The 27,318-nt window shown below is 44.0% G+C and overlaps 1 protein-coding gene and 1 long non-coding RNA gene across 5 annotated transcripts in view; one reads left to right on the top strand and one right to left on the bottom strand.

Moving 5' to 3' along the window:
* LOC120397778 (cadherin-6) overlaps positions 1–27,318 on the bottom strand; it is a 122,450-nt gene that overhangs the window by 30,761 nt on the left and 64,371 nt on the right. Inside the window, exon 3 of the mRNA XM_039524228.1 lies at positions 1,253–1,547. Within this exon, the coding sequence (XP_039380162.1) occupies positions 1,253–1,547 (295 nt within the window). The remainder of the gene's footprint in view (positions 1–1,252; positions 1,548–27,318) is intronic.
* Positions 6,325–27,318, top strand: part of LOC120397780 — a 47,969-nt gene continuing 26,975 nt past the window's right edge. For 2 of the 4 annotated variants that reach the window (XR_005594002.1, XR_005594000.1), the window contains exons 1-3: positions 6,325–6,746; positions 7,409–7,544; positions 9,974–10,138. This is a non-coding gene — a long non-coding RNA (uncharacterized LOC120397780). Of the gene's footprint in view, positions 6,747–7,408; positions 7,545–9,973; positions 10,388–16,956; positions 16,987–27,318 lie in introns of those variants that run through there. The other 2 variants (XR_005594003.1, XR_005593999.1) reach the window with 2 other exon arrangements.

The raw sequence follows: 27,318 nt of genomic DNA, 5'->3' as shown, positions 1-27,318 counted from the left end.
TATTGCCAACACATCTGCGATCCAGAATAGACTGTTTAATTTAGTCCTGGAGGAATCTCATCAAGTCCAGAGTTTGGATGTTTATTATAACTAGCTGGGTATCTTAGGTTTGGAAAACTGCTCTGGGAATTCAAGAACCAGCCTCTATTTGTGACACTTTGGCAGTTCTCCTTTTTAAATGCAGCTGAAGTTTTTTGGATTTAAAGAAAATCCAGTTCTGGGTAAATTCAAGTTTTGGGCAAAGCCTAAGCTACATTCTTATTTCATCTAAGCTGCTTTGCCCACTCCTGGGCTGTATCCAAATTTGGAATCTTGAATCCATCTCTCTAAGAACAATAACCGCTGTTCAGTTCTGAATTAAGTGTTTATTGTACCAAAAACAGTGTTGGTTTTGGGACTGAGAACAGATTTTTTGAACAAAGTATCCACTCCACAGATTAAATAATGCCATGTCCTAATGTAAAATGTTAGGGGGATGCTCTGATTTTGATGGGGGTAAGGTTTCACTCACATGACAAACCCCATGAATGAGCTGAGAGAAGATGCCCATTAGTCCTTTTTTTGCATATTGCTTGAGGTTTATTTTAATCCTTTACTTGATGCTGTTTAATTAATGCTTCTCTCACTGGACATTGTTTCAGATTACAAATGAGCTGTGTTGCTATTCAATCTCCTAGCTCTCTCTAAAAAGAAACAAGGGACAAATAAATGTTAACCTGTGAAAAACTCTAAATAGGGGCCCCCTGAATCTCCAAAGGTCAATTTTTAATCCATTCATTTGAAATTTGATTTGTATGTTCTTTTATTGATTCTGAGGGCCTTATCCAAAGCCCAGTGAAGTGAGTGGAAAGATATGGCTTCACTTCAATGGGCAATGTAGAACTCCCTTTGTCGTCAATGAGAAACAAAAGATTATGGAGGGACAAAGGAAATTTAACAATATATCCCAAAATCAGGGAAGAGCTGAGAGGTACGCTGACTTTCTCTTGTGGGTGGTTCATGCTCCCTCCCCCATCTTTTTCTAGTTTGTTTCTGTCCTAAACCATAAACAAGCAGAGCTGAACAGCATTAGGACTTCTGTTCCAGGTCCAGCCCATATACTAGGGATCTGATTTTCAGCGATTCTGAATGCTCCACAACTTCAAATGAACTCAATGGCAGGTATCCACCCCGCACCTCTGAATAATGGACGCTGATGCAAATCCCTCAAAAGAACCCAGATCAGACAGTGAATTACTGAGCTGACACCTACCGACATCCGACATTTCCGGAACACTGGCGTTGTAAACATCCTTTGTAAACATTGGCTCATTGTCATTGATGTCATGGATCTTAATGATGAACTCAGACTCTGGTTCCACTGGTCGTCCAGTCCTCCTGTTTATAGCCTGGGCACGAAGTATATAAACAGGCTTCTCTTCCCTGTCTAGTCTCTTTGTGGCCTGTATGTCTCCAGTGTTTTCATTGATAATGAAGAGGTCTCCTGCTCCATCTCCAGAAAGGATGTACTTAAGTGAGCCATCTCCTCTGTCCTGGTCTGAATGCAGCTAGTAGTGAAATGGGAATAATAAAAAAAGGAAAAAATAAAATTGAGACACCGTTCTAAGGTCTATATCTGTCATCATGATGCATGATTTACCAGTATTCATTCCAAGTCATAGTAGTCTACCTGACTTTTGTATTGTACTATTCATTTGTATCCCCTCTAGTCCTTTCTCCATAAAGCAATAAGCAGTGTCTCAGATCAGCCAAATTTCAGTAGGGAGATCTTTATTTTGAAGAGAATTGTCCTAAAAAGAAGGTGGCCAGTGCCCCTTCCAAGGAAATGCATAACTGCTGAAAAGCAGGGCAACCTCACAGAAATATCACATGGAAACAAACTAGCTTCCCTCTAGCTGAAGGTGAGCAATACAAATTCAGGGAGTTTTCACTGTGCAGGCTACAGCATGACCGAGCAAGCTGCAGTAATGCACCATCAGTTTTTTACACAGTGCAAGGAGACTCCAGCTTCAGATGGGAATTAGTGGGCCAGATGCACTGCTGCTTTGAATTCAACTGGGTTGAATAGAATTTAACACAGCAGTGAATTTGGCCCAATTTCTTAACTATTGTTATCTGTATATAGTGACACTATTAAGCACCTGGGACCAAACTATACTTTTCCCGAAGAAATACCCATAGCAGGATAACAATTGGCCAAGGAACTCTCCTGTAGTTTGAAAAGATTCCTCCAGCCTTCCCATCAAAGAATGTTTGAGGGCTGTGAAAGAGGCAAGAAATCCTCTGGGAAGGAAATTCCCCAACCTCTGACACTCCGCCCTGCTTTCCTCCCACCCCCCTTTGATACCATGGTATCACTGCTGCTCCTGTGGTCCTTCTCTCAGAAGCCATGCTGCAATTGGCCCTCCAACCCATGCCATTGCAAGATCCTCTCTTTCTGAGGGATGTTCAGGTGCAGAATCTAAATGAACGGTGTTTTTACTGTCTTAGCATTAACTGGGGATTTCCTATCCAGTGCTATTGGAAAGAAAGAATACTCTATGGTATTGCAGGAGTATCAGGGGAGTAGCATGATGCAACAGTGGAAGAATGATCATACATTGCTGCCTACTTATTTCTCAGCATCTTCAGATTTGTACAGCCTACAGCACTATAGGAAACTTTCTGGGTAAGCCCCAGAACTTGAAGCCACAGCTTCATCACCAAAAGGCTGCAAAACAATGGCAAGCTAAGCACAGGGTCAAACTGAATTATGTCCTTGCTGGTAAGCAGACCTAGAGTCCCAAAAAACAAACAAAAAACATTCACTGCACCATCCGTTTGAAGAGGAATACCTTAACGCAAACTAGGAACCTTTTAGTTCATGCCCACAGCTTCCACACAGAGGTGTTATTGCACAGCACCTTGGTGTGCACTGCTATTTGCATTCCCCTAGTCCAAAGTGCGGGGCATTGTAGACAAGCCCTAAGACCATACATAATGTACAGCAAAGCAGTATGCTAAATTCAATGAGGAGAAGCAACAAATAACAAGAAATCAGCACACATGGCGGTCCGAGCACCAAGGCAGCTGTGGTCATTGGAGGATGCCAATATAAGAGGCCAGTAGTGGCTATTCAACATCTTTACCTGAAGAGCAATAAGACCTCTAGACCCTCAGAGGTGATGGCAGATGGTCAATGCACATAGCATGAACTACTATTGCCTAAACCCTCCTCTTTTTTCCCCTAAAGTCTCCTCCTACCTTTCCCGTCAGATGATGAACACAACAACCCTTCTCCCCTCCCCAGTGCTACCAGTTCAGCTGAATTGTTGATAGTGCTAGGAGGAGCCTTAAAGCAGACAAGGCTCCCTGAACCAGTCTCATTTTTATTACCATGTTAATTAAGCCTGGTTTCAGCTAATATCATGGTAAAAAAATAAGTCCAGTCATGGAAAACTTGTCTACACTTGGGCTCCCTCCATTCCAGTGGGAATGTTTTCATAACATTCCCTCGCATGGATATAGCCTATAATGACTGGAGAACTAGTGGAAGTAGGATATTCCTAATAACTAAGAGAGTGAAAATTAGGAAGTAAAAAGATTGATGGATTTTTTATCACAGTTTAATTTTTTTAATTTGTGTGTGGGTTTTTTTGTTGTTAATACTTATAATGATATGCTCATTTTGAGTATGTTATTCACCTACTAGATATATTTGTTTGCTATAAAGAGATCCAGATCAGATGCAGTCCCTACTGCACAAGAGAAGATAAAGCAATCTTATTTTTTGTTCTTGTCACTACTTGTTCAGTTTTCTTAAATAAATGCCTCCTGTTTAAGATGGACTATGATTCCATACAGTTGAACAACACATATTTGACTTCAATAATTAATTAACATCTTTGCATGTTTTAGTTAAAGATTCAGTACCTCCATCCCTTCAGATAAAGGATTAAAGCTCAAAATGAACATGTTCTGAAACTGCCAACAGATTGTCCAGCAAAGCTTGGGAAGACAAGACCAGCTTGACATTCCTGTTACTTCCAAGGTAACAAAACAAGTGTGAAAAAGAAAAATCTTTGATCATGTAAATAACAGACATTCTATTCTATTCAGGCTCTGGTGCAGTAAGCAAACTGACCAACATATGTTAAGGATGAAATATTTCAAGTCCTGTTTTGTTTTTGTTTTTTAAACACACATTTATAGCTAAACCAGATTTGTAATTGCATCCAGTCTTACAACTTTCCCAAAGACCTGAGCGAATATATTAAGTGACACCAGTTTGTTGGCAAAGCAGTAAGTAAATTATTTATTTATTACATGACTGAGAAGTGCAACAGATCACTGTCTGTGCAACAACACATATTGCATAGACTTGAGACTAGCTGTTATCCTTATCTTGCATGCAACTACTGAAGATAGACCTTGCTATTATGAGTAGTCTCCTTGAATCTCATTCATAAAAATTCTAAAAAGGTTCTATAGGAATTTGTTTAATTCAGTACATTGGGATATTTCCCCAAAACCTTCATAATAGGAATTTGAGGGATGTGTCTGTAAAATAAGTCTTGCATCAAATTTCTCCCATCTGTCAGGATCCTGGATGAAGGAAGACAGGAATAGTGGCAGGATTTTGGGAGCCAGGAACTGAAGCCAGGGGTCAGACCCAGTATCAGGGTCAGAGCCAAGCTGAGGATCAAGCCAAAATCAGAATCAGGTATCAAGCTGAGTGTTAGAGCTGGAGATAGAGTCAGGAATCAGGTTGAGGGTCAGTACTAGGTATCAGATTCGGTATTGGGATCCCAGGGGTTGATCAAGAGTCAGAATCCAAGTCAGAGCCAAAGTCAATACTGGGAGTTCAGAAACAGAGAAACGGGGCAGTCATGGCAGCTAGCTAAGAATCTACATTGTTGCCTGGACACTTTATATTAAGCCCCATGAGCTTCTATAGGATCAAGGAGCCAATCAGGGATTGCTAAAACAACTGCCAATCAGATCACTCAAGGAGGAATGTCCCGTGGCATGCATCCACTGTAGATTATGGGTTGCATAGCACAGCCAGGTTACAGCAGTGTGGGGATGTCAACTGCCTGGTAGCCATGCAAACCTGGGTTCAAGAGCTGATGATCCTTACAGCATCAGAACAGAATTTTAAATATGTAGTTTTGAGTTTTTCTTTTTCTTTAATAACATACACTTTTATACATTAGAAAAAAATCAGAAATTTAACTATCTAAAAAGAAAACTATCTCTGCAGAGGATAAATTTGTAACATTCTCCTGTGAGGAGAATGTCTGAAAACCTGATCTGTTATTCTAGATTCTGTTATCTACATTTGTCCTTGACTATTTTTTTGCCTGAATAAAACTTTTGTACCAAACAATCTGTTTCTTTTTTTTCTTATGTGTCAAGATGTCCTAGCAGCGATATGCTGTTTATGTGACCTATATGAGGAGGGAAATTGCCACTGTAACCACATAGAAGAGTTGTAAAAATAAAACTTAAAGGAAAACAAAAGTATTAGTCCTGAAGATACGGTTAAAAATAAACAGATAGTGGTGTATTCTGTGCCTGCACGGTGCCTAGCACAATGGCTGGTATGTAGAATACAATCAATAAATAGTAATAATAAAGTATCCCTCTTAATGTGAAGTCATTTCCCCATATAGAAGCTTCATTATATGAGGAAGTTCACTATAACCAGATGTGCCCATTCATCATTATCAAACACACACAGTCTACTGAGGACCATTGTACCAGCCATCAGGCAGTGAAGTTCCCAGTTCTGGCTCAATCCTGAGAATCCATGAATCTCTGGGGTGGTCCTACTGATGACTCCAGATATGGTCAAAGCATACACCACTTTGTGTGTTGATGGAGAGTTTGAGGCATGGCATCCTGGCAATATGGCTAAAGCGAATGCAAAACTGCTTTTGAATGTAGTGAGTGATTGGATGAAGGCCAGATCTCTCTGACATTGTGAAATTTTGAACAAAACTGAAACACTTTATGTTCAGAATTTGGCACCTATAGCGCATATAAAGGTACTGCTGGAGTGACCAATTGGGGGTCAGAAGGACCACATAAAAGGAAGCAGCAGCGGCAGCGCAGTCAGTTGCTGCCTGGAGCTTGAAGAAGAAGAAGTGTTTAAAGACTTGAAGTCTTTAATTCATGATTTGGAGCATTCAACAGCAGAGTCAAGGGAGAGAATTAGTTCAGGAGTGGGTGGATCGGCTTATGTGGCCTGCATCTTGCAGGAGGTCAGACTAGATGATCATAATGGTCCCTTCTGATCTTGAATTCTATGATTCTATGATTCTATGAAGTGGGTGCCTGGAAGAGCAGCAGGACCATGGACAAGTCAGTGCAGGCAGGCTGAGACCAGGGACTTAGCCCAGAACCTAGCCAGACTGGGTGAGGATACTGGGATGGGCCCTGCTGGTCTGGTTGAAGACTGAGCCCAAGAAGGGCTGCTGAAAGGACACCAACTGATGGTACCAAGATGGACCCCTGTTGGGCTGTTAAAGAAGGCAGTATCTCCAGGAAGGAAACCTTGGTGCTATAGCCCCAACCAGGGCTACGAGAAAGAACTAGAGACTGTATATCCTGGAAGAGGGAACAGTTTGTGTCACTTGACCAGAAGGCTGATTTGCTGAACAACTGACCAGAAAGGGAGCGCCTGCAAGAAGCGGGTGCTACCCCTGTTCAAAGCTGAGTGATTGCAGGCACACATCGGCCAAAAGGGGGGGCACTCATGACAGGTGGGTGCTGACCCTGTTATACTGCCCTTTTAAGAACAGTTGATGCAGGCCAATGCTCATTGGTTCCTAGGCACTCTTGAGCAGCTAAGGGGGACTATCATTGGGACCAGTAGCATATCCATTCCATAACTTTTGGATGTCTTTTTGTACTTCCACTAGTAATGGAGGATCAGTGTCCATCCCTGGGTCTGCAAAGTCATGTAGTTCTAGACCCTCATCAGCAGGTGCATGGTTCATTACACTTTCATAATGTGTTTTCTGTCTGTTCAGGACCTCATTCATTGATGATCAGGGAGAGAATGTTAGAAGGCTGCTCCTGGCTGCCAGGCAGGCACATGATGGTTCTGGAGGAAGGACACAGCTGTCATCTGCTTCACTGACCACAGAGTTGATGTAGATCACATGATCACATTTTGCCATGGCCTGGGAAATGCCTTGCAATTGTTTATGTTCTTGAACATCTCCCTGCATCTGTCTTTTTTTGCTAATATATCAAAGGGTCTTCAGAAAGCCAGTGTTTCTTGTGCGACCATCTGAAGCTGATTGTTTCAGTGGCTGTGTGTGATATAGCGTTATGTATACCACTCCATGCAATCTCTGTCATTAGAGTGGGTACCAAAGTTATATATGAGATCCTCAAGAGCCTGTGTGTATTTCAACAGGATCCACAGAAAGACGCTGCACATTGTACTGCTGATGACCATCTGGCTTGCGAGGAGTTGGAAGATGCCGTGAGAACGGAGCGGCAACTAGTCTATGATCTGAGTTTGCTGGAGCTACTGTGCCACTGAAGACCCAGTGAGATTTCACTATAGAGCAATTTTTACTAAGAATGTGGTCAGTTTTTTCAAGGCACACCCATTATCTGAAATCCACATCCAGCAATGGCTATTGAGGCACCTGAACCAGAAGCCCATGACAGACAAACTGTCAGTGGCACACAATGTCAAAAGCTGAGCGGTGGTGCCATTTGGGGAACCCAAACCAAAGGGGCCTATCATGGTTTCATACCCAGTTCAATCAGAGCTGGTCACACCACTGAAATCTCTGAGCACTAGCAATGTGGCAGTGGTGGAGTTTGCTGCTAGCTGGTGGTAGAATGATCATTGCAGTGTACTATAGCATTCTCGCAATAAGACAGATCCTCGGCTGGTGTCAATTGCCATAGCTCCATTCAATGTGATGACTTCAATGGAGCTGGGACAATTTATACCCACGGAGGATCTGCCCCTAGAAAAGAATGTTCATCAGCAGTTGTGCACATTACAGTACACTAGAAGAATTTGGGAAGAATTTTGCTTCACTATGAATTGGACTGTGTGAAGTGCTGAGTGCCCCCTGGGAGCTACTGTTCAGCATGTTCAATGAAGTCAGTAGGAGTTGAGGTTGCTCAGCTCCTCCCAAAGCTGGGCCTTATAAATGCAATTTTACCATATCCAGGTTCATTTTAAGGGTTATGCTGTATTAGCTTACTCTAAAGTTTCCTAGGTAAGTAGAAAAGAACTCAGAATTTGTCATCACCTCACTGCAGTTTATCACTGCATGGTTAATCCTCCTCATTCTCCTTGGTATTCTGTCATCTCTTATGTCCACTGGTTCAGTTTCTAAGAGGACATGTATATCTATGTAAGCCGAAACACAATGGAAAAACTTCTGTTGGTCCCATAAAAGATATTACCTCACCCAGCTTGTCTCTCTAATATCCAGGGTCCAACATTATTTCAACAACACTGAATATTTCTGTTGTGTCAGACAGCCCGGCATATAGGGCTGCTTGGGATGTTCTAGGGTCTGTATGGTTTATACTGACTGCTCTGTGGGATTCTATGCCTCCATGCATGTCATGGTGGACTCTCTGGCACACTGGGGAGGGGAGAGTGTGAAAGTTAGGGGTGGGATGGCAAAGGAGTTGTGGAGTCATGCATCACATGAAGAGCTAAGTCACACGTTGGAAGAGTGTGTTCATTATTTCCCCGATACCCTTCTCAGCTATGCTGTATCTCATTATTGTTTCTTTAGTGCACAACCATTTCAGTCCAAGCTCTTTGTAACTCCTCTTCCTCTTCAGGAAGAATATACCTTTTTTACAGGAACTCAGTGTTATTCAATAGTATTCACTTCTCAGGTCGAATGAACTGAATATGACAAAGGAAGCCAAGGGGGGAGAAGCTGAGTGCTGTTGCTATGGAAAGTGAATGCAGAAGCAATTATATCATACTCCATATTACAGTAAATTAATTTGCTTAATATTAAAAATTTAATTGGAATTGTTTCTGCTATATCATCAGTCACTGGAAAAGATTGAGGATGAACAACAAATAAAAGATTTTACGCATACTTTTACCTAATTTCACTTTACTACCATGGTTAAATTTAACCATCTGGTTCACTTTTAATGATTCACTGTTAAATAAAAACTATTCAGTTGTTTCTTTCATCTTCCCCAGAATTATCCAGGGCCAAAAAGTTCAAATGTGGGTGCTTAAAGTTAGATTCTTATATCCAGATTTAGCCACCCCAATTAGAGAATTCTATAGTTAGTTAAATATGGATTTAGGAGCCTAAGTTTAAGCACCTACATTTGACTTTTTTTCCTTGTGAGATGAATAACTATTTAAAAAGTAGTACTGCTTCAAAATTGCCTGCAATCTGAGATAACTAATAGCTTCCTCCTTAGAAATGTCATTGGCAATATTGCCCTAAAGCAAAAGCAATGACAGTGACATATGCACAGAGATACAAAGAATGAAAGAAAGAAAAAGACATAAGGAAAAGTTTTGGCCAAAGTCTCTGCACTATTTTTTTTTAAATGCATGAATATATTTACAGCTTGTCTATTTATCTTGAATAAACAATTTCACTTAACATAAAAATGCCAGCAAATTTTTACTGAGATTTTAAAAACAAAAAATTTAATCCATAGAGCACAAATGGAAAATATTCCAGCAAAGTATGCAGAAAAAGTTTAAATGTGCCTTTCACATATTTCCGGGAATAAGATAATACTATTCTAATATGTAAAACTGCTCTTCATGTGGCTCTGTGGAAGTGCATTTCAATAGTGCCAACCCTAAACATTCAACACCCATGTGACAAACCCCTCAAAATCATGAGGCTAGCCTGAGCTGCCAGGATCTTTCTGCTCCCTCCTCCCACCTGTGAGAATGGGCATTGGGTGCTCCCTCTTCCCCCCAACTCCTGCTTAAAAGCTCTTCTGTCTCTTGCAGGTAAGGGGGAAAACTCTGCCTGGCTTCTGCAGCAGCTTTGATTGGCTGCTCTTTCTGAGGAGGCAGGGGAGTGTGGAAGGCAGCTAATTAAAGGGCTGGAGCATCTATCATCATCGTGAGACCAGCTGCAGTCCTGTCTGAAATCACATGACTCACCAGGAAATTGTGAGAAATGGAAACACTGACACTTTCTTTAAAATGTCATTTCCATGGGCAATGGCAATAATTTTCAAGGGCAACCTCTCTAATTAGGAGAAAATTGTTCAGTGAAAGTGAGAACCCCATCTAGAACCTCAGTGAATTCAAGGGGACGATTCTCACTTATTTCAATGGGAATTAGATCAGGCTCTACGTGTTTGGCATATATTTTATAGGACTATGTAATAAAGAGCACTTATTTGCATTAGGGAGCTAGAGAATGTGGACTTTACATAACATGTTGTTAAGTATTGTTATTAGCATCTGTATTATTAGGGTAGTCCCTAGGAGCCCCAGACATGGACCAAGACACTATTGTGCTAGCTGCTGTATGAATACAAAACAAAAGGGTGGTCCTTGCCCCAAAGGGCTTAAGTCCCATGCTAATGGCATATTCAGACATGGAGCAGCAAACAACTTTTACCACACTCTGTTCTGAACAGTGTAACTAATCACATTTTTAAAGTGGCTTTGGATTGCACAGCAGCTTCCTGTTTAGTTGTCACTATTGCCATAGACCTCTTTACATTGCCTGAGAACTTTATGGGTAATGTTGTTTTCCACCCTACAGTCTAAATTCCATTTCATATTACACATAGAACAGTCTATTCATTGAATGTCAGAGCAGTTACTGCACTTCTTGACAAGACAAAGTCAGGTCTTGGCAACACTTGCACGTTATACCGCAATAAAGCCTCTTAGAGCGCTCTACCTTACTCCTCGTTCACACTGGCAAGACACGTAGAGCGCTCTGACTCCCTGGCTGGAACGCTCCTGGTACTCCACCTCCCCGAGAGGATTAACAGCTGTTGTGTATTGGGTGAGGCGCTTCAGTGCCAGTGTAAATGAGAAGTAACATTACAATGCTCTAATTGACCTCCGGAAAGGTCCCATAATCCCCTTTACTGAAATGGCCTCTCTTGTCTTTGTTGTGAACTCGGGACGCGGAAGTGCCCTTTCAAAGCTCCCTTTCGGAGTGCCGACTGCATATCTGGTCTGAAAAAAACCCAAACAGCTAATGTTTGCTTTGAATGAGTGAGAGAGAGGCGGGGGAGGCAGGGAGGTCTGAACTTACAAGACAGCATGCTGACACACTCTCAGTACCCCAAAACACACTCTCTCTCCCCCCACACTCCCTGTCACACTCCACCCCCCCCATTTGAAAAGTATGTTGCAGCCATTTGAACGCTGGGGTAGCTGCCCATAATGCACCGCTCCCAGGGCCGGCTCTAGTTTTTTGCTGCCCCAAGCAAAAAAAATTTTTTGGCTGCCCCCCGTCCCAGCCCTGGGCTCTCCCCCGCACCCCCCCTGCTGCCCCAGCCCTGGGCTCTCCCCCCCACACATCCCCTGCTGCCCCAGCACTGGGCTTCTCCCTTTCCCCCCGACCAGTGCCCTCCCCACCCTGCTGCCGCCCCACCCTGGGCTCCCCTCTTCCCCCACCAGTGTCCCCCAAACACACCTCCTGCCACCCTAGCCCTGGGCTCTCCCCCCCACACCTGCACCCTCCTTCTGCCACAGCCCTGGGTCACTGGTAACTTGCTCCCAGGGCGGGTCATTCAGCAGGAATTTTGGATGTGCACAAAACACAGACGGGATTGGTTCCCATATGGTTACAGAGCTGCAGTAAAGTGGAACAATTTTCAGCTAGTATGATTGGAGGATATCTGGATGCATATTATAAGACTGTCCTCCATAAATGAGGAAAAGTTGAGGTGCCTTTATTATTCTTTTGTTCCACTCTTTCTATGGGGAATTTGCCAATGCAATATCACTGTCCCCCTTTTAAACAAACAAACAAACAAACAAACAAACAAACAAACAAACAAACAAACAAACAAACAAAAGGCAATGGCCATTGAAAATAGCAATTCCAGTCCTAATAACCACTGGGAAGCATTTCTTGCTCAATTTTATCCTGCTTTTCCTATGGCAAGTTACAGTGGATCAGTATATTTGATTTGGGAGAAATGAAGTAACAGCTGCCCAAACTGAGCTTGAGCACTCCTGAATTTTGAGGTGTTCAAATCTGGAAGGCAGGTGCTGTGGGTGTGTGTGGGGCTGTGGGCTCCACGGGGAAGCATGGCAGCAGCATGTCTGGAGCTGTGTGGAGCCAGACACGCTGGTCTGAGTGGCACGGTAAGGGGGCTGGGGAGTTGGAGAAGGGTATGGGGTTCGGGGGCAGTCAAGGGACAGGGAGCAGGGGTGGATGGGCAGAGGTTCGGAGGCGGTCAGGGGACAGGCAGCGGTTAGATAGGCATGGGAGTCCCAGGGTTTTGTCAGGGGACAGGTAGGGGGTGGGGTCCTGGGGGGAAGTTGGGGGGTCTCAGGAGGGGGCAGTTGGGGACAAGGAGAAAGGAGGCTTAGATGGGGGGGTGGAGTCCTGGGGGGCAGTTAGGGGCAGGGGTCCCGGGAGGGGGTGATCAGGGGACAGGGAGCGGGGGCACACTGCCTCATGACGTCCCCCTCCTTCCTTTCCAGTTGGTAGTGGCCAAGGGAATGCTGGGAAATGTAGTTCTTTCCCTGCTCTAAGGCTGGCTCTATAAGCAAGGAGCTAACCAAGGAACTACAGCTCCCAGAGCCCCCTGTTGGTTCTCAGCTCCCATGCCGCCCCTGCAAATGGGCTGCCCCAAGCAGGTGCTTGCTTTGCTGGTGCCTAGAGCCGCCCCTGACCGCTCCCAACGCAGCTGCAAATGTGGCCAGGCCAGTGCGCTGGTAGCTGTTAGTGTGGACAGACTGGAGCGCTTTCCCTAGTGCGCTCTCCGAAGGCTAGTTTAACTTAAAGCATTCGACAGCTGCAAGTGTAGCCAAGCCCTCAGTCTCTATTGGATACCACCACCTTATAATAATCCAGAAATATATATTGCCGATTATGTCTTATTACTTACTTGTAGTTATGAGGTATAGTTACTATTGTAGTTCTGCTGTGATCTAATTTTTTGTCTCTCTACTAACTTGACAGTGAAGATGTGCCCAATTGTTTGAAATATTAAATAGACAATAAGTAGGCAGATTGCAGATAGAGTCATTGGTTCACTCCTGGCAGGACCTGGAGTCACTTGTGCACTGGCTGTTCCAGCTAATACCTTCATTTCAAACTGGATATTTACAGACCAACAGACTGCTGACTAGCTATGAACTGATTCAGTCCTGTGTGTAACCTGAGGTTAAGTGGTACTCAGAAAATTCCAAACACTCAAAGTGAGATCTGCCAGCACTATAGAATTATACCTGCTTTCGATTTAAAAAACATAAACCCTCCTCAACATTCCCTTGGCCCATTGAGGCTTGGCACTCCAGCCAGCATTAACTCATCCCTTCCATAAATCGCCTCAGTTCTTTCCCTCCAATTGGCAGTGCCAGATTTAGGAGAGAAAAAGGATCTACTAAATCCAAGAAGTCCCAAATATTCTTCTGTATTGCCTGCCAAACACATGCAAAAAATTATATAAAAATCCTGCATCAGCACTGCAAAAACACACAAATATTTGATTCCAAATCTTAATATAAGATTAATTCCACCTACTAAAGTGGGGTTGTCCCCTTTTCAGAGCATAGGACCACTAGACTGTCTCCTGTGTTCTGGGTAATCTTGACCCAACTGTTACTGAAGCCAGGAAATAAGCTCATGCTCTTTTCATTACATAGTTACTGGAAAAAACTATGGCCAATATTTTAAAAAAATGGGTGCTTACAGATTGGGGGGCTAAGAAGCTGCTGAGTATTCAGCAGTTTTGAAAATCAGGCTATATATTTAGGCGACTATATATAAACTTAGGAGTCTATCTGCAGGCACACAGTTTTGAAAATTTTGGCTTAAATCTTCAGCAAAAATAGAATGGATGGCATGGATCCTGGCAAAGAATGGGAGGAAGTGGCTGCTCTGCTGCCAAATTTTCCAAATAGCATGGCAGAGAAACCACATTGGGGTGTCCCCCACGCTGCAGTATGTGGCAGGTGCAGAAGCATTAGACAGCTGCAGTGCATTTCCATGAGAGCTGCAGGAACAGGGGTTTGAAGTAAATAGGACTCAAGTACGACCCATTTCCACATTAATTTTTGTTTTTTGACAAGCTTAAATGAGAAACGCAAAATGACTCAACCTTATAAGAGCTTGAGAAAGTAATTCTAGATTGATGGCCATCAGAAAAGCTCAGATACTGCCAAACATAAAAATGGGACTATAGCTGAGGGGTTGAGAGCGCAGGAGGGGGATCAGGACTGGGGCAAGGAGTTGGGGTGAGGGAGTGGGTAAGATGAGCAGGCTCCAGGCGGCGCTTACCTCAGGCGACTCTTGGGAAGCAGGGACATGTCCCTCTGGCTCCTAGGCAGAGGTGCGGCCAGGGGGTTCTGCGCACTGGCCCCGCCCACAGGCGTTGCCCTCACAGTTCCCATTGGCTGTGGTTCCCAGCCATGGGAGCTGCAGAGCCAGCGCTCAGGGTGGGGGAAGCATGCAGAGCCTAGAGACCGCAGGGACATGCCGACTGCTTCCAGGAGCCACCTGGAGTCAGGGCAGGCAGGGAGCCTACTTTAGCTCCACTGCACTGCCAAATGGACTTTTTACGGCCTGGTCAGCGATGCTGATCAGAACTGCCAGGATCCCTTTTCAACGTGTTCCATTCAAAAAGTGGAGACTTGGCAATCCTATGCGATTGACAATTTATGGGATAGGTCCACAGAGCACTGGATGGGCACCTATATGTCTGCTTAAAAATTTGAATCAACAAATAAATATCAGTACTGTGGTGTGTCACACCTTTATCAGACCCATCCTTCAAAAATCACAGCAGCTAATGGGCCTCAACCCTCTTCCTATCTATGGATATGTGAAATCAAACACGTACATGCATTTCATTGTGAATTTTGCCATTCATATTTATAAAAATTATAAAACTTCAACTTACTGTGTCAAACATCCCTAGTGTTACTGAGTTTAATGGAGCTAGACCCAGAATGAATCTGACCAATTTTGTTTCCCTTGAGTTTACGCTTCCTTTTCTTTTCCATTTTCCCTTCCTTCTGCTGTATATCTTGGGGGATTGCTCCTGGCTTTTTCAGTGTGTTTTTCTTCAGTCAATAATCTTTTCAAGGTAAAATAATAATACTTAGCTCTTAAATAATGCTTTATATCGTCAGCCTTAAAGTGCAGTGCAAACATTAACTAATCCTCACATCTCCCACACAAAGGAGGCAGGTATTATTCAGACAAGTTTGTTTTCTCCTTAAGACCATTCTTCCTTCACGTCGCCTTTCTCTCCAAATGCTCTTCTCTTTTACGCTTCTGCCCACCCCCAGCACAACCTCCAGGCTCCTTGTTTCCCACTATCTATCTTTCAATATTTTGTTTTTTCCTATTGGATATCACTTTCATTTTCTTCTCTTTATCACACTTCTTCCTTTGGCATTACATCTCACTCCTTTTGCACCATCTCCCTTTCCTTCTTTTGCTTTCCCTTTCTGTGCCACCCTCAATCTTTCCCTTTGTCACATCACATCCCTTTCCATTTGTGTCTCTACCTTCATCCTGTCTTCCTCCTCTCTCTACTGCTCATTCCTGTCTCCCTCCCCTACTATGTTTCCTCTCTTATCACCATGCAGCCTCCTTTGTTCACCCTATGACCCTGGAATGCTAGGTCTTGATAGATATTAAATTGTGAAGCAGGATGGTCTGGTGGTTAGGGTTCAATTCCCTGCTCTGCCACAGACTTCATGTGTCACCTTGGGCAAGCCACTTAATCCCTCTGTATCTGAGGTCCCTTACCTCACAGGGTATTGTTAGGATACATACATTAGGTATTCCAATACAATGGTAATGGAGGGAGGTGTTATCATATAAGTACCTTAGATAGATTATTTTTCTCTTGGGGATACTGTTCTTGATTTGATGGGCAACTGTTGTTCTTTCAACCCCTCCACCCAATTAGTGGTGGTTGCAAGTGTTTTCATCCCTTCTCCCATGGAGGGCTGTGCATAGGTGAGGAGGAGCTACCTGCCTCCCAATTCTTCCTGGTTATTTCCTATGCAGAGAATAGCTTGCAATCCACATGGTGCCGCATGCAATTCTTCTAAACCAACACCTCTGCAATGAGTATGTCATGATTCCTTAGGTTGCAGCAACCCATCCTGTCTTTTCATCATTTACTGTGCTCTTGAGCGTCCATCCCTGCCCAGAAAGTTCAACAGCTAATCCGCTTTACTGGGATAAGGCAAGAGAGCAATTGGAAGGTGTCAGCACTCTCATTTCCTAGAGTTTACTACCTCTTGGACTCTGCAGCTGGTGTGGTTTAAGCAGTGATAGTGGCCCAGGAGTTTCTGTTCTCCACAGCACAGAGCTGGTGCTGTGCTCATATGTAACCCATGACTGATGTGACTATACAGGTCTTACATTCTTCTTGGCTGCCTCTATTGAGCTAGATCTTCTCCTGTACACAAAGGATGTTTGGCACAGCTGAAGTCTGACACACAAAGGTACCTTTGTGCTCTCCTGATCCTAGGGCTGCTTTGGGCTGGTGCACTCCCCTGTCACAGGCTACTGTAATCTGCTCCAGTTGCCAACGGACCTGAGGAGCTATTGCAATGGCCAGGAATAAGTGGGTTATCCTGGCCATGCCCCACAGGCCCCGGCATTGAGTGGCGCTATCCCATCCAGGGTTTCAAATGTTGTAAGGTCAGAAGGGATTGTTGTGATCATCTAGTCTGACTGCTTGCATGCACAGGCCATAGAATTTCACCTAGTAATACTTATATCACAACAAAAACTACTGACTGAGCTATTGCATATTTTTTAGGAAGACATCCAATCTTCATCTAGAGACTGCAAGTGACAGTGAGTCCACCACATCTTTAGGTAAATTGTTCCAATGGCTAATTACCATCACTTCAAAAAAATTGCACCTTATTTCTAGTCTGAATTTGTCTAGCTTCAGCTTTCCAGCCACTGGCTGTTGTTATGCCTTTGTTTGCTAGCTTAAACAGTCCTCTACTATTATAAACCTTCTTCTCTTGAAGATACCTATAGATCATGATGAACTCGCCTCTTAATCTTCTCTTGGATAAACTGAATAGATTGAGCTGCTTCTAAAGTATTACTGTAGCTCCCAGGAGACCTAGCCATGGACCAGGACCCCATTGTGCTAGGCACTGTACAAGTAAATGAGGGAGGCTGACATCATGGGCCAATCAAAGGGTGCAGTTGACCCCTTGATACTGAATGAGGAATGATAGGTAGGGTAGCGGTAGGCCATGAAGGGCCCTGAAAGTGAAGACAAGTAGCTTATGTTTGATGCAACAGAGGTGGTAGAGCAATGGAAAGAGAGGGTGACCTGGTCGAAGCAACGGGCTAGGGAAATGATCTTTGCAGCAAAGGGTGCTCATATAGGAGTCCTGGGTTCAATTGCCCTCTCTGCCACAGACTTCCTTTATGACCTTGGACAAGTTACTTAATCCCTCTGTACCTCAGGTCTCTTATTTCACAGGGGTATGTGTGGGGCAGGATTGCATTTGTCACAGCCGGAAAGAAGGATGTTGCAGTAACCGAGGCATGAGATGATGACAGTCTTGAGGAGATGTTTTGCTGTCTGAATGGATAGGAAAGGCTATATCATGGAGATGTTATGCAGAAAGAATTGACAGGATTTAGATATAGCCTAGATGTGAGGACCGTGAAAGAGATCCGAGATGATGGGCAGGTTACGGAGCTGTGTGACAGGCAGGATCATGGTGTTGCCCACGGTGATCAAGAAAGGAGTTAATGGGGAGGGGCTTTTTTGTGTGTGTGGGGGGGAGATGTAGAGTTCTCTTTTAGCCATGTTGAGCTTGAGCTGATGGCTAGACATCCACAAGGTGATGTCAAAGTGACAGACTGGGGTTGTAATTTGGACAGCAGAAAACAGATATGGACTAGAGAGGTAGATTTTCTGTTTGTGGATATTACCCAGAGATAATATGTAGAGGGAGAAGAAAAAAGAACCAAGGGAAGAACCCCGTAGAACTGCCACAGAAAGTTGGAGGGCAGATGAGGAGTATCCTCCAAAGAATACATTGAACCTGAGATTGAGCAGTAGGAGGAGAACCAGGAGAGGACAGAGCCATGGTGCCAAAGGAGGACAAGATTTCAAAAAAAGCTTTGTGGATGGTGTTGAAGGTGGCTGACGGGTCAAGAAAGAATGAGGATGAAGTACCAATTCTGAGCTTTGGCTAGAAAGATATGCAATTCATGTTGTTCAAATAAGCTCAGTTTACCATGTGATCCTGATAGCCCTAGTGTGTAAAAATGACCTTTTATCATTATTTACTATTCCATTAATTTTTGTGTCATCTGCAAACTGTAGCAGCAATGATTTTATATTTTCTCTTAGTTAACTGATAAAGATCATTGAATAGCACTGGGCATAATTGAATTGCATTGGGTGGGATTCAACTTGAAACAACCCCATAGGATGGTGATTCCCTATTTACAGTCACTTTTGGAGATCTATCAATTAGCCAGTTTTTAATCCCCGGATTCAGGAGAGTTCCCCCAGGACATGGATCCACCAGGTTTAGCAATGCTTTGTATTGCTAATCAGAAAGAGTGCGGGCCAGGACCAGGGCTACTATATTTAAATGTTTGACATGTATTTCAACATTTTATGCTCTATGGCTGTTTATTTCATGTGACTTGGCATGTCACTGTAATTTTGACTGACATCCCTTTTTCATTTTTCATACTGTGTATAAATGGTACATATTATAGATGAGTTCTAGTAAAGGCATCAGTGTTCAATTGCTAAAAAAGTATAAGAGCAGAACTATGATGTCATCTCTGAACTCATGAAACAAAACTTGACTATTAAGTATTCTCTCAATTATAGATATATATGAGAGGGAAGAAGGGAGAGATTAAAAATGATTTTATTACATAGTGTATACACTTCAGTGGTCAGGAATTAAAATCCAAGCCTCTGAAGACTTGAAATCCACAAAAAAGCATACAAGTCATTTGTTATAGGAGACTTTTCATTTGTTACAGGCGATTTTCCCATCATGCAAATTTGGCATCACAATCCAACAGTCAGATAGTGCATTCAAGTATGATTCTTCAAGGCTAACTAGGAAAATTAGTTTGAAATATCACTGATTATTTGTCTGTTAACAACAAAAACACACATACGGAATGAAGTGCATTTATGTATGTTCCCGTGACAGAATACAAAGTATACAAGGGGAAGGATAAGCTTAGAGCTAAAATACAGGACTGATAGTGTTTATTACTGGCTGGGATGCTGGAACCATTTTTATAGGGAGGGTGCTGATGTGGAAACCATATATTTGGTGTTTCTTATTACTACTTCAAGCCAGGGGCATGCAGCAGCACATCCAGCACCCCTAGTTCCAGCACCACTGCCTGCATGACCTTGGGCAAGTCACTTGTCATAGTGCCTCTATTTCTGTATCTGTAGAATGAGGATAATTAGCAGTGCCGAAGTCACAGAGGTGCTGTATTAATGTTTGTTAAGTTATGAAAGCCTTAGCTGGAAGGAGCACTGTTTGAGTTTGTGGAAAGAATACTTGCATGACCAGGTTGTAGGACTGGACTACAGATTAGTAAGGGCTGAACTGTGGCTTTGACACAGCCCCATGCATAGGGCAATGTGTAGTTTTGCTGCCCCAAGAGCAGATCAGGAAACAGACTGTGACTCTATGAATCACAATGTGCCTCAGTTTTCTTCCTGCTCCGAGAGGAACACACCCTTTAACAGCCCTATACGGTGCACAGAGTACAGGGGCTACAGTGTGGTCCAGTGGAAAGAATAACAGACTGCAATACAAGAGACCCAGGCTCTATTTCTGGCTCTGCTACTGGCCTGCTGGGTGACTGTGGGCAAGTCACTTCAGCTCCCGGTGCCTCCATTTTCCCTTCTGTAAAATGGGCATAATGATACTGACTTCCCATGTAAAGTGCTTTGAGATCTACAGATGAAAAGCATTATATAAGAGCTAGGTATTATTTTATTTTATTTTATTCCTCTTGGCATGTCAGAAAAGCTGTGCTAGCCAGCATATTGGAGTAGTGCAGTCAAGTCTCCACCCATTCCCCATCTGTGCAAGAGGGATATTAGAAGACCTGTTCTACAGCCAGCCAGCCCAAAGCGGTAAGGAAGCACCTTGCAGCTACTCATTCACCTGTGGCAGAGCCACTAGATGAATATCACGCTGGCTTTGCATTACATAAACCTCCTGCATGCCATTTAGGAATGGAAGCTCCAATACTTAAATAATTTAAAACTAGCCTGAACAAATTACTGCAGGTAAATTTGCTACAATGACAATCTGAAGGATGGACAAGATATGAGCTAATAGATTTTCCATGGCTCAATCCTAGAGTTTGTAATTTGGTCATTTTTGTATTTATTGGATTTTGAGAAACATGCACAATATGCAGTGCTTCAGTCCTACAAAGAGATGTGCCAGAAGAAAACACTTCCATCCTGACAGAAGAGACGCTGGAAGGTACTTCTGGTAACTGACAGTACTAGAAGTATTGGGATGCCATTGCCGTTCCCCAACCAATGGCATTCTGGAGTGTTCCAGCATGACTTGAGCTCTGATAATACGGATCATTACTAAATCAGACAAATGCCCTCTGGGAGATTTTTTTGACAACATGGTGACTGGCTAGGAGATTATCCTAAAGTCAGTGCTCAAGGCATAAGAGGCAAAATGTGTGCCCAGAGCTACAAAGAAAGAAATGAATACATGTGTGTATCTGGGGCCTGTTGTACACTAAGGGGAAGATTTTTTTCCAAGGCATAAGTGACAGTTAATTGCCTAACTCCCAAAGACCTTTAATGGGAATTCAAAGGGTGCCAAACCACCATTTCGGCCTTGGAAAATCTCTCCCTTAAATCCACAGGTACTGCTTCAATGGGCACTGTGCATACAGTGCAAGAATGCCTAGCTTTTATATTCCATTTGTCCAAATCAGAGCACAAATAGTCCATATATATTAACATCTCTGTATAACTCAAAGGCAAGCGTGAAGGTTGACATACACAAGAAGAAATATCTAACTGGATGGTAATATTTATATTTAATATGCCTCTGCTGCATAAATATATTAATGAATAAATATATTAACTGCACTCCATTGTTCTCTCCATTAGATACCCCACTAGATAAAAGGCACAGATAGCAAAATCCCACAGAAGCAGAAACAAACTGACCAGGTTTAAATGTATACCAAAGCATCACTTCTACATTTTACAGCATAGTACTTTGTGGGTTTGTCTCCCACCGACCTCATTGGGTTTTATGTCTGGCCCTGTATTATCCAATCAAAAGGGGGCTTATTAACATAAGCTGTGGCATAAACCAGGAAGTAGTAGTAAGAAATTGTTTCCTTAAGAAATTAGTGTCTTCCTTTAGCCATCAATCCTGCAAATGATTATCCACACAACTAACTAAGAAATGTATCCAGAGTCTGGTGCTCAACATTCTAATTAGATATAACTGGCAAAAGCAATTTCTGTAGTGTAGACCAAGCCATGGGCATACAGTACAGTTAGATTGATGTAAAATTATGTCAGTTTCTATACTACAGCCTTGCTCCTGCCAATGTAAGTGCCCTAATACATGGACATAGTAACTCCACCTCTATAAGAGACGTAGGGCTTGTGTCTATGTAGACACTGTGCTGCCCCTGGGCTCCGAGCTGGGCTGCTACCCGGGCTCCCAGTTCCCCACTTTGAGCTGGGTTGCTGCCTAGGCTTCCTGCTGGGAGCCCAGCTGCCCCCAGCACTCCCGGTTCCCCTCCAGGAGCCCAGCAGCTGCCTTGCAGAGAACTCCACACCCAGAGCCAGGGCTGCAGCCAGACTCCCAGCAGGGAACTCTGTGTTGAGCTGAGAGCGTGGGCTCTGAGCCACTCACACTGCCCCTCTTAAGTCAGTGGAAGCACTCCTGGTGAGGATGTGCATCACTGACAGAAGGAGGGCAGTGTGGACATGAAAAACCACTGTAATTACTGTGGTGGCTGTAAGTTGACCTAACATAGGTCAACTTAAGTTTGTAGTGTAGACATTCCCTTACGTTGGCAGGAGCCAGGCTGTAGTGGAGACACTGACATAATTAGGTCAACGTAAGACAACTTATGTCGACTTAACTCTGCAGCGTAGACCAGGTCTTTGATTGTTCTGCTGTCTCAACACACTTACCTGGGAAACTTTTCAGTGTTTATCAGGTGTCAAAATTGTTCTTCAAATCGTTCACTTTAAATAACTTTTGCTTGATTTATTTAATTAAAAAATAATATTAGTTTTGCTTGTGAATTCCCCATCCTCTGAAAAAGCCCCAGCAATCAGTCAAACAATGGGGAAATATAGTTCCCTAGCTTTAAATACTATTGCATCAACTATGATCTTACTTCTCTATGGCTTCAGGGGGCTAGATGAAATATAGATTCACTGAGAACTGCTGTCCTCATGGGGAGACCCACTCATAAAGATGAACTATAAATAAAAAGCAATCCCTTGGTCTTAAAATCCAAAAATGTTTTTACTAGGAGATGGTTGAATAAAACATTATGCTTCTTCAGCAGGTAACAGCCTCTTACTACTCCCTGATGGATGTGCTTGAAAGCAAACTCTCAGCCTTTGCTTACTGTCAAAGGTGACCCCTTGATAGTCTGAATGCTTGATGCTGACAATCATGTCCAGCTGTATGTGTGTGCGCTTTATATAATATATAAACACAGAGATGGAGCCAAAGAAGTGAGGATGTATGTTTATATTCAAATCCAAAGTTTCCCAGTGTTGGGAGAGAGAGGGGGTGTTCAGATCCCCAATTCTGGTTCACTCTAATCTCTAATGTCTCTATTTACATTAACACACCTTGCACTAGATCTAGGGAAGGGGAAGTCTGGGGGAGGAAATCTCTGCAAGGGTTCCCTTGTGAAAATTCCCCCATAACGTCATATTCCACAATGTTGTCCCCTAGCAGAAAAAGCTGCAGGGCCCATCCCCAAACTGGACAGATCCCTAGGGCTCTACAGGGACCTACGTCTGTCCTCAAAGGAGGCCCTGTACTTCCACTTAAACTCTGGTCCCTGACGTTCCCCTGCCCAGGAAAGTGGCTCCATTGGGGCTATGTTAACAGGGGTTCTCCTGGCCAACACTCCCCTTTGTTACATTCTCCCACCTACCAAATATTCCCAAATTACATTATCAGAGTGCAGGATAATTGATATTTGGTCCTAGGCTACTGACAGTTTAGGATCCAATATTGCATGAACTAGGAATGAGGCTTTACTTCCACTGAAAACCCAGGAATCTTTCCCAACCCTCCCAGTGGGACAGCAGCATTTGTGTCTAGCCCTGCTGGGTTGTGCAGTATCCAGTACTGGGCTTCATTATATTATTCTGTATAATACATTTTTGGAGGTGCTTAATGTTTATGAGCTATACTTGTTCTCTCTCTCTGAAGTCTGTATGTTGGAACAATAGAAAACCAACCACCCATAAAGCACCCTAAATAATTTTTTAAGAAACTAACTAGTCTTCTGTAAAATATTTTCCAGAAGGAGAATAATACATGATGGCATGAGGCAATGAAAAGGTCTTATCAGAGCTCGTTTGGAATGACCTGCATAACTCGCTAGGAGTTTCATTACCCAGGAGTAATGCAGCCAGGCACAAACTCATGCTAACACAAAACTATAGCGCAGACATTACCATCTTGTATTTACCAGAGTTCCTCTGGACAGGGAGTTTGACCCTCACCATTATGCCTCTTGAGAGTTGTTGACTCCCACCTGCAAGAAGACAAATCTGATATGAAATCAGCAGGGGACCATGCTGTGGAAAGTAGTTATGGTTGCTCCCCACTACAATCTCTCCTGTTTCAGGCCATTTAGATCTGTGGAAGCCCAACTCTATAGGGCTCTGGTGGAGTGGCTTCCAAGGGGTCCCAGGTAGGAGGAAATATGGCATGGGCCACAGGTTCTAGCTATTTTGCCCTCCCCCATATACTGCTGGAAGAGGAGGGGAGAACTTAATCTTTTATTCAGTGGCAGACTTCGCAACCGCATTTTTGTTCCCCGTTCCACCCGTCTCCCCCTCATGGGACCCAGCCAAGGAAAAGAACATTCTCTATTATCTCCCTCTCCCATTTTTCATTCTTTTTTCTTCATCTTCCTCCTATATTATAAGTAATGGGAAGTAAATGAAAATAAAGTGAGGTGCCTTGATTGGGCCAGTGGGTGGGGGTGCAGGAGGGGCTGCAGGGATTGGGCTCTGGGAGGGAGTTTGGGTGCTGGGTGCAAGCTCTGGGCTGGAGCAGGGGGTTAGGGTGTGGGAGGGCGTGAGGGCTGCGGGCTCTGGGAGGAAGTTTGGGTGCAGGCTGTGGGCTCTGGGCTGGGGCAGGAGGTTGGGGTGCAGAAGGGGGGCAGGGAGGTGGCGCTTACCTTGGGCAGCGTGACTCCCAAAGCGACCGGCACACCCCCCCCTCCGGCAGCAGCTCCTAGGTGGGGGTCTCCACATGCCACTGCCCTCAGGCGCTGACTAGTGCTCCCTCCACCACTATCTGGCCAATAGGAACTGCAGAGTCAGTGCTCAGGGCGGGGGCCACGTGCAGAGATACCGCCCCCCCCAGGGACACGATGGCGGCCACTTCCGGGAGTGGCGTGGTGCGGAAGAAGGGAGACAAAGTGGGCAGGGAGCTGCCTTAGCGCTGCTCGCACATCTCTGCGCACTTTTGGGGAAATGGGGGCAGCAGGTCTCTGTGCGCTGCAGCATGCGGAGTGGCCTCCCCCTCCCAACAGGGGCGCACAGAGACCTGCCAGCACCCAGCCGCTTCCAGGAGTGGTGTGGGGCCACTGGTCATGGCATGCAGGCAGCCTGAGCCCTGCTGCGCCATCGGCAGGGACTTGGGGGCTGGTTGTCAGATGAGATTTGTCCTGCATTTTGTTTCATGGGAAATCAACTCCTGCTTTTATTACTAATACATCTGCTGCATTCTATTTAGCCACACACAAAGGATATTACAAGTTACTTTGTTTGACTTCCTTTTGGCCTCCAGCATAAAGAGATAAAATGGGCCAGGCTGGAAGGACATCCCAAAAGAGACTCTGGGCAGATTATGTGAACATGAGTGAGCGCATGGCTAATGTCAGCAGTAAAAAGCCTCTTCCTTCCAACAGACATCTCCTGGTGAATGACAACACCTACAGTTCAGTGAAGGGAGATGGTGGGGCTCACATCCTACAGGGCTGAGGGCTCTAAAAGTGTCAGATCGGTAGAGATCATTCTCATGTGCAGTAACCAATCCAGCAAGGCTCCTATAGAGTACTCTGGGTCATACTCCTCAGTAAGACACCATGAAAAACTTTGATCCCTGTGTTTCAAAAGCAAGTCTGGGTGTGGAAGGGTTGCGTTTATCTTTTGGATGACGTTACTCAAGAATGCACTTATTCTATGAACAGTGAAACCAAAGCAGAGTGAGTGTTGGTTCCCACAACCACGGTTCCCACTCCTCTGCAAATCTGACTTACATCTTTACCCCTTAGCCCCAACTAGCAATTGATTCCTTCACAATCTTTGTTGCTCTTGTTTTTCCATGAGATTAAAAAATCGGAATGAGGGGACTGGGGCTCCCTCCACCACTATCCAGAGGGGGATTCTTCACTTTCCTTCATCTGCCATCTCAGATTCTCCCTAGAAATGCAAGCTCCGTTGAACACTGAAACACATGTAGTGCATGCTGAGGTTTCTGTTTCACCACATGAAAGCAAAAAGGAGTCGCTGGTCGGCAAGCTGCAGTCTGCATTAGTCCATTGAGATTGACAGCAGTTAGTCACATTACAGCACATTTTTCAAGTTTATGTTTTGAAATGTTATGCTGACTGGCCAGAGCTCTCACTCTACTGTTGCCCCTGTGTGAACCAAGGTCCCCAAAGGAGGAAAACAGGAACAACAAAAGTAAAGGATATAGCTGGAAATGCTGGGACTTCATTTTTAAAACAAAGTTTCCCTAAACCTCACTAACAATGGAATAACAGTTGAGCAATGGAGGGAACTTTGAGCCTGAAATGAGAGACTCTTTACAAGTTAGTAACCATGCTCTCTGCGTATACTGCATTTATGACATTATGATCATTCTTAATTTATTAGTTGCATTGTGGTGGTGCCTAGGAGCCCTATCATGGAGCAAGATGCCAGTGTGCTCTGTGCTATTCGAACACAGAACAAAAAGATGGCTCCTTCCCCAAAGAGATTACAAACTAAATAATCTAAGGCTTTGATTTCACATGCAGTCATGCAGTTTTTCCATGCACTGTATGATGCTGTGTACCAGGGAAAATATGAATGCATTTTTAGCTGTCTTTTAAGGCATTTTTGTGGCTGGAATTCTAGAGGAGGGCCGCACCATACATAGGGCCCTACCAAATTCATGGCCATGAAAAACACATCACAGACCATGAAATCTGATCTCCCCCTATTAAATCTGGTCCTTTGTGTGCTTTTACCCTATACTATACAGATTTCAGGGGGGAGAGGGGGAGGATGGGACACCAGCATTTCTCAAACTGGGGCTTCTGACCAAAAAGGGAGTTGCAGGAGAGTCAAGGTTATTTTTTTTTGTGGGCGGGGGGGGGGGGGGAGTTGTGGTATTGCCACCCTTATGTCTGTGCTGCCTTCAGAGCTGGGCAGCTGGAGAGTGGCGGCTGTTGGCCTGGTGCCCATCTCCGAAGGCAAGTTTGGGAACCACTGTTTTATACAATGCTGTAATGCACCTAGAATCTAGGATGGCTGCAGTACACAGATTGACCATAGATCAATAACAAGGAGGATCAGATATAGTGAAGGATTTTCATTTCCTGCCCTATTTTCTGAACCATATATCCACCTTCCCCATCCTTTGTCTCATTCTTCACTTTCTTAGCACAACTGGGACAATCTGAAATTTGCAAACTGCTTCTAGATTCTCTGCCTGGGCCTCCGACCTCTCAATTGTCCCTTATTTCAAAAGTTCTCTCTATTCCACAGGAGCCAACAATGCAGAGAGCTTGAGTAAATCTTTCAAAGAGGAATATACCTCAAAGGTGCATATGTGTGTATGTGTACGATTCAATGTGGGAATGAAGGCCGGCTGGGAAAGTCAAATGGAACATAAAATAT

Source organism: Mauremys reevesii, linkage group 2 (assembly GCF_016161935.1).
Source record: "Mauremys reevesii isolate NIE-2019 linkage group 2, ASM1616193v1, whole genome shotgun sequence".
NCBI classification, from domain to species: domain Eukaryota; kingdom Metazoa; phylum Chordata; order Testudines; family Geoemydidae; genus Mauremys; species Mauremys reevesii.
Note: the sequence above shows the minus strand (reverse complement) of the source record. Positions and strands in the feature narration are given on the sequence as shown.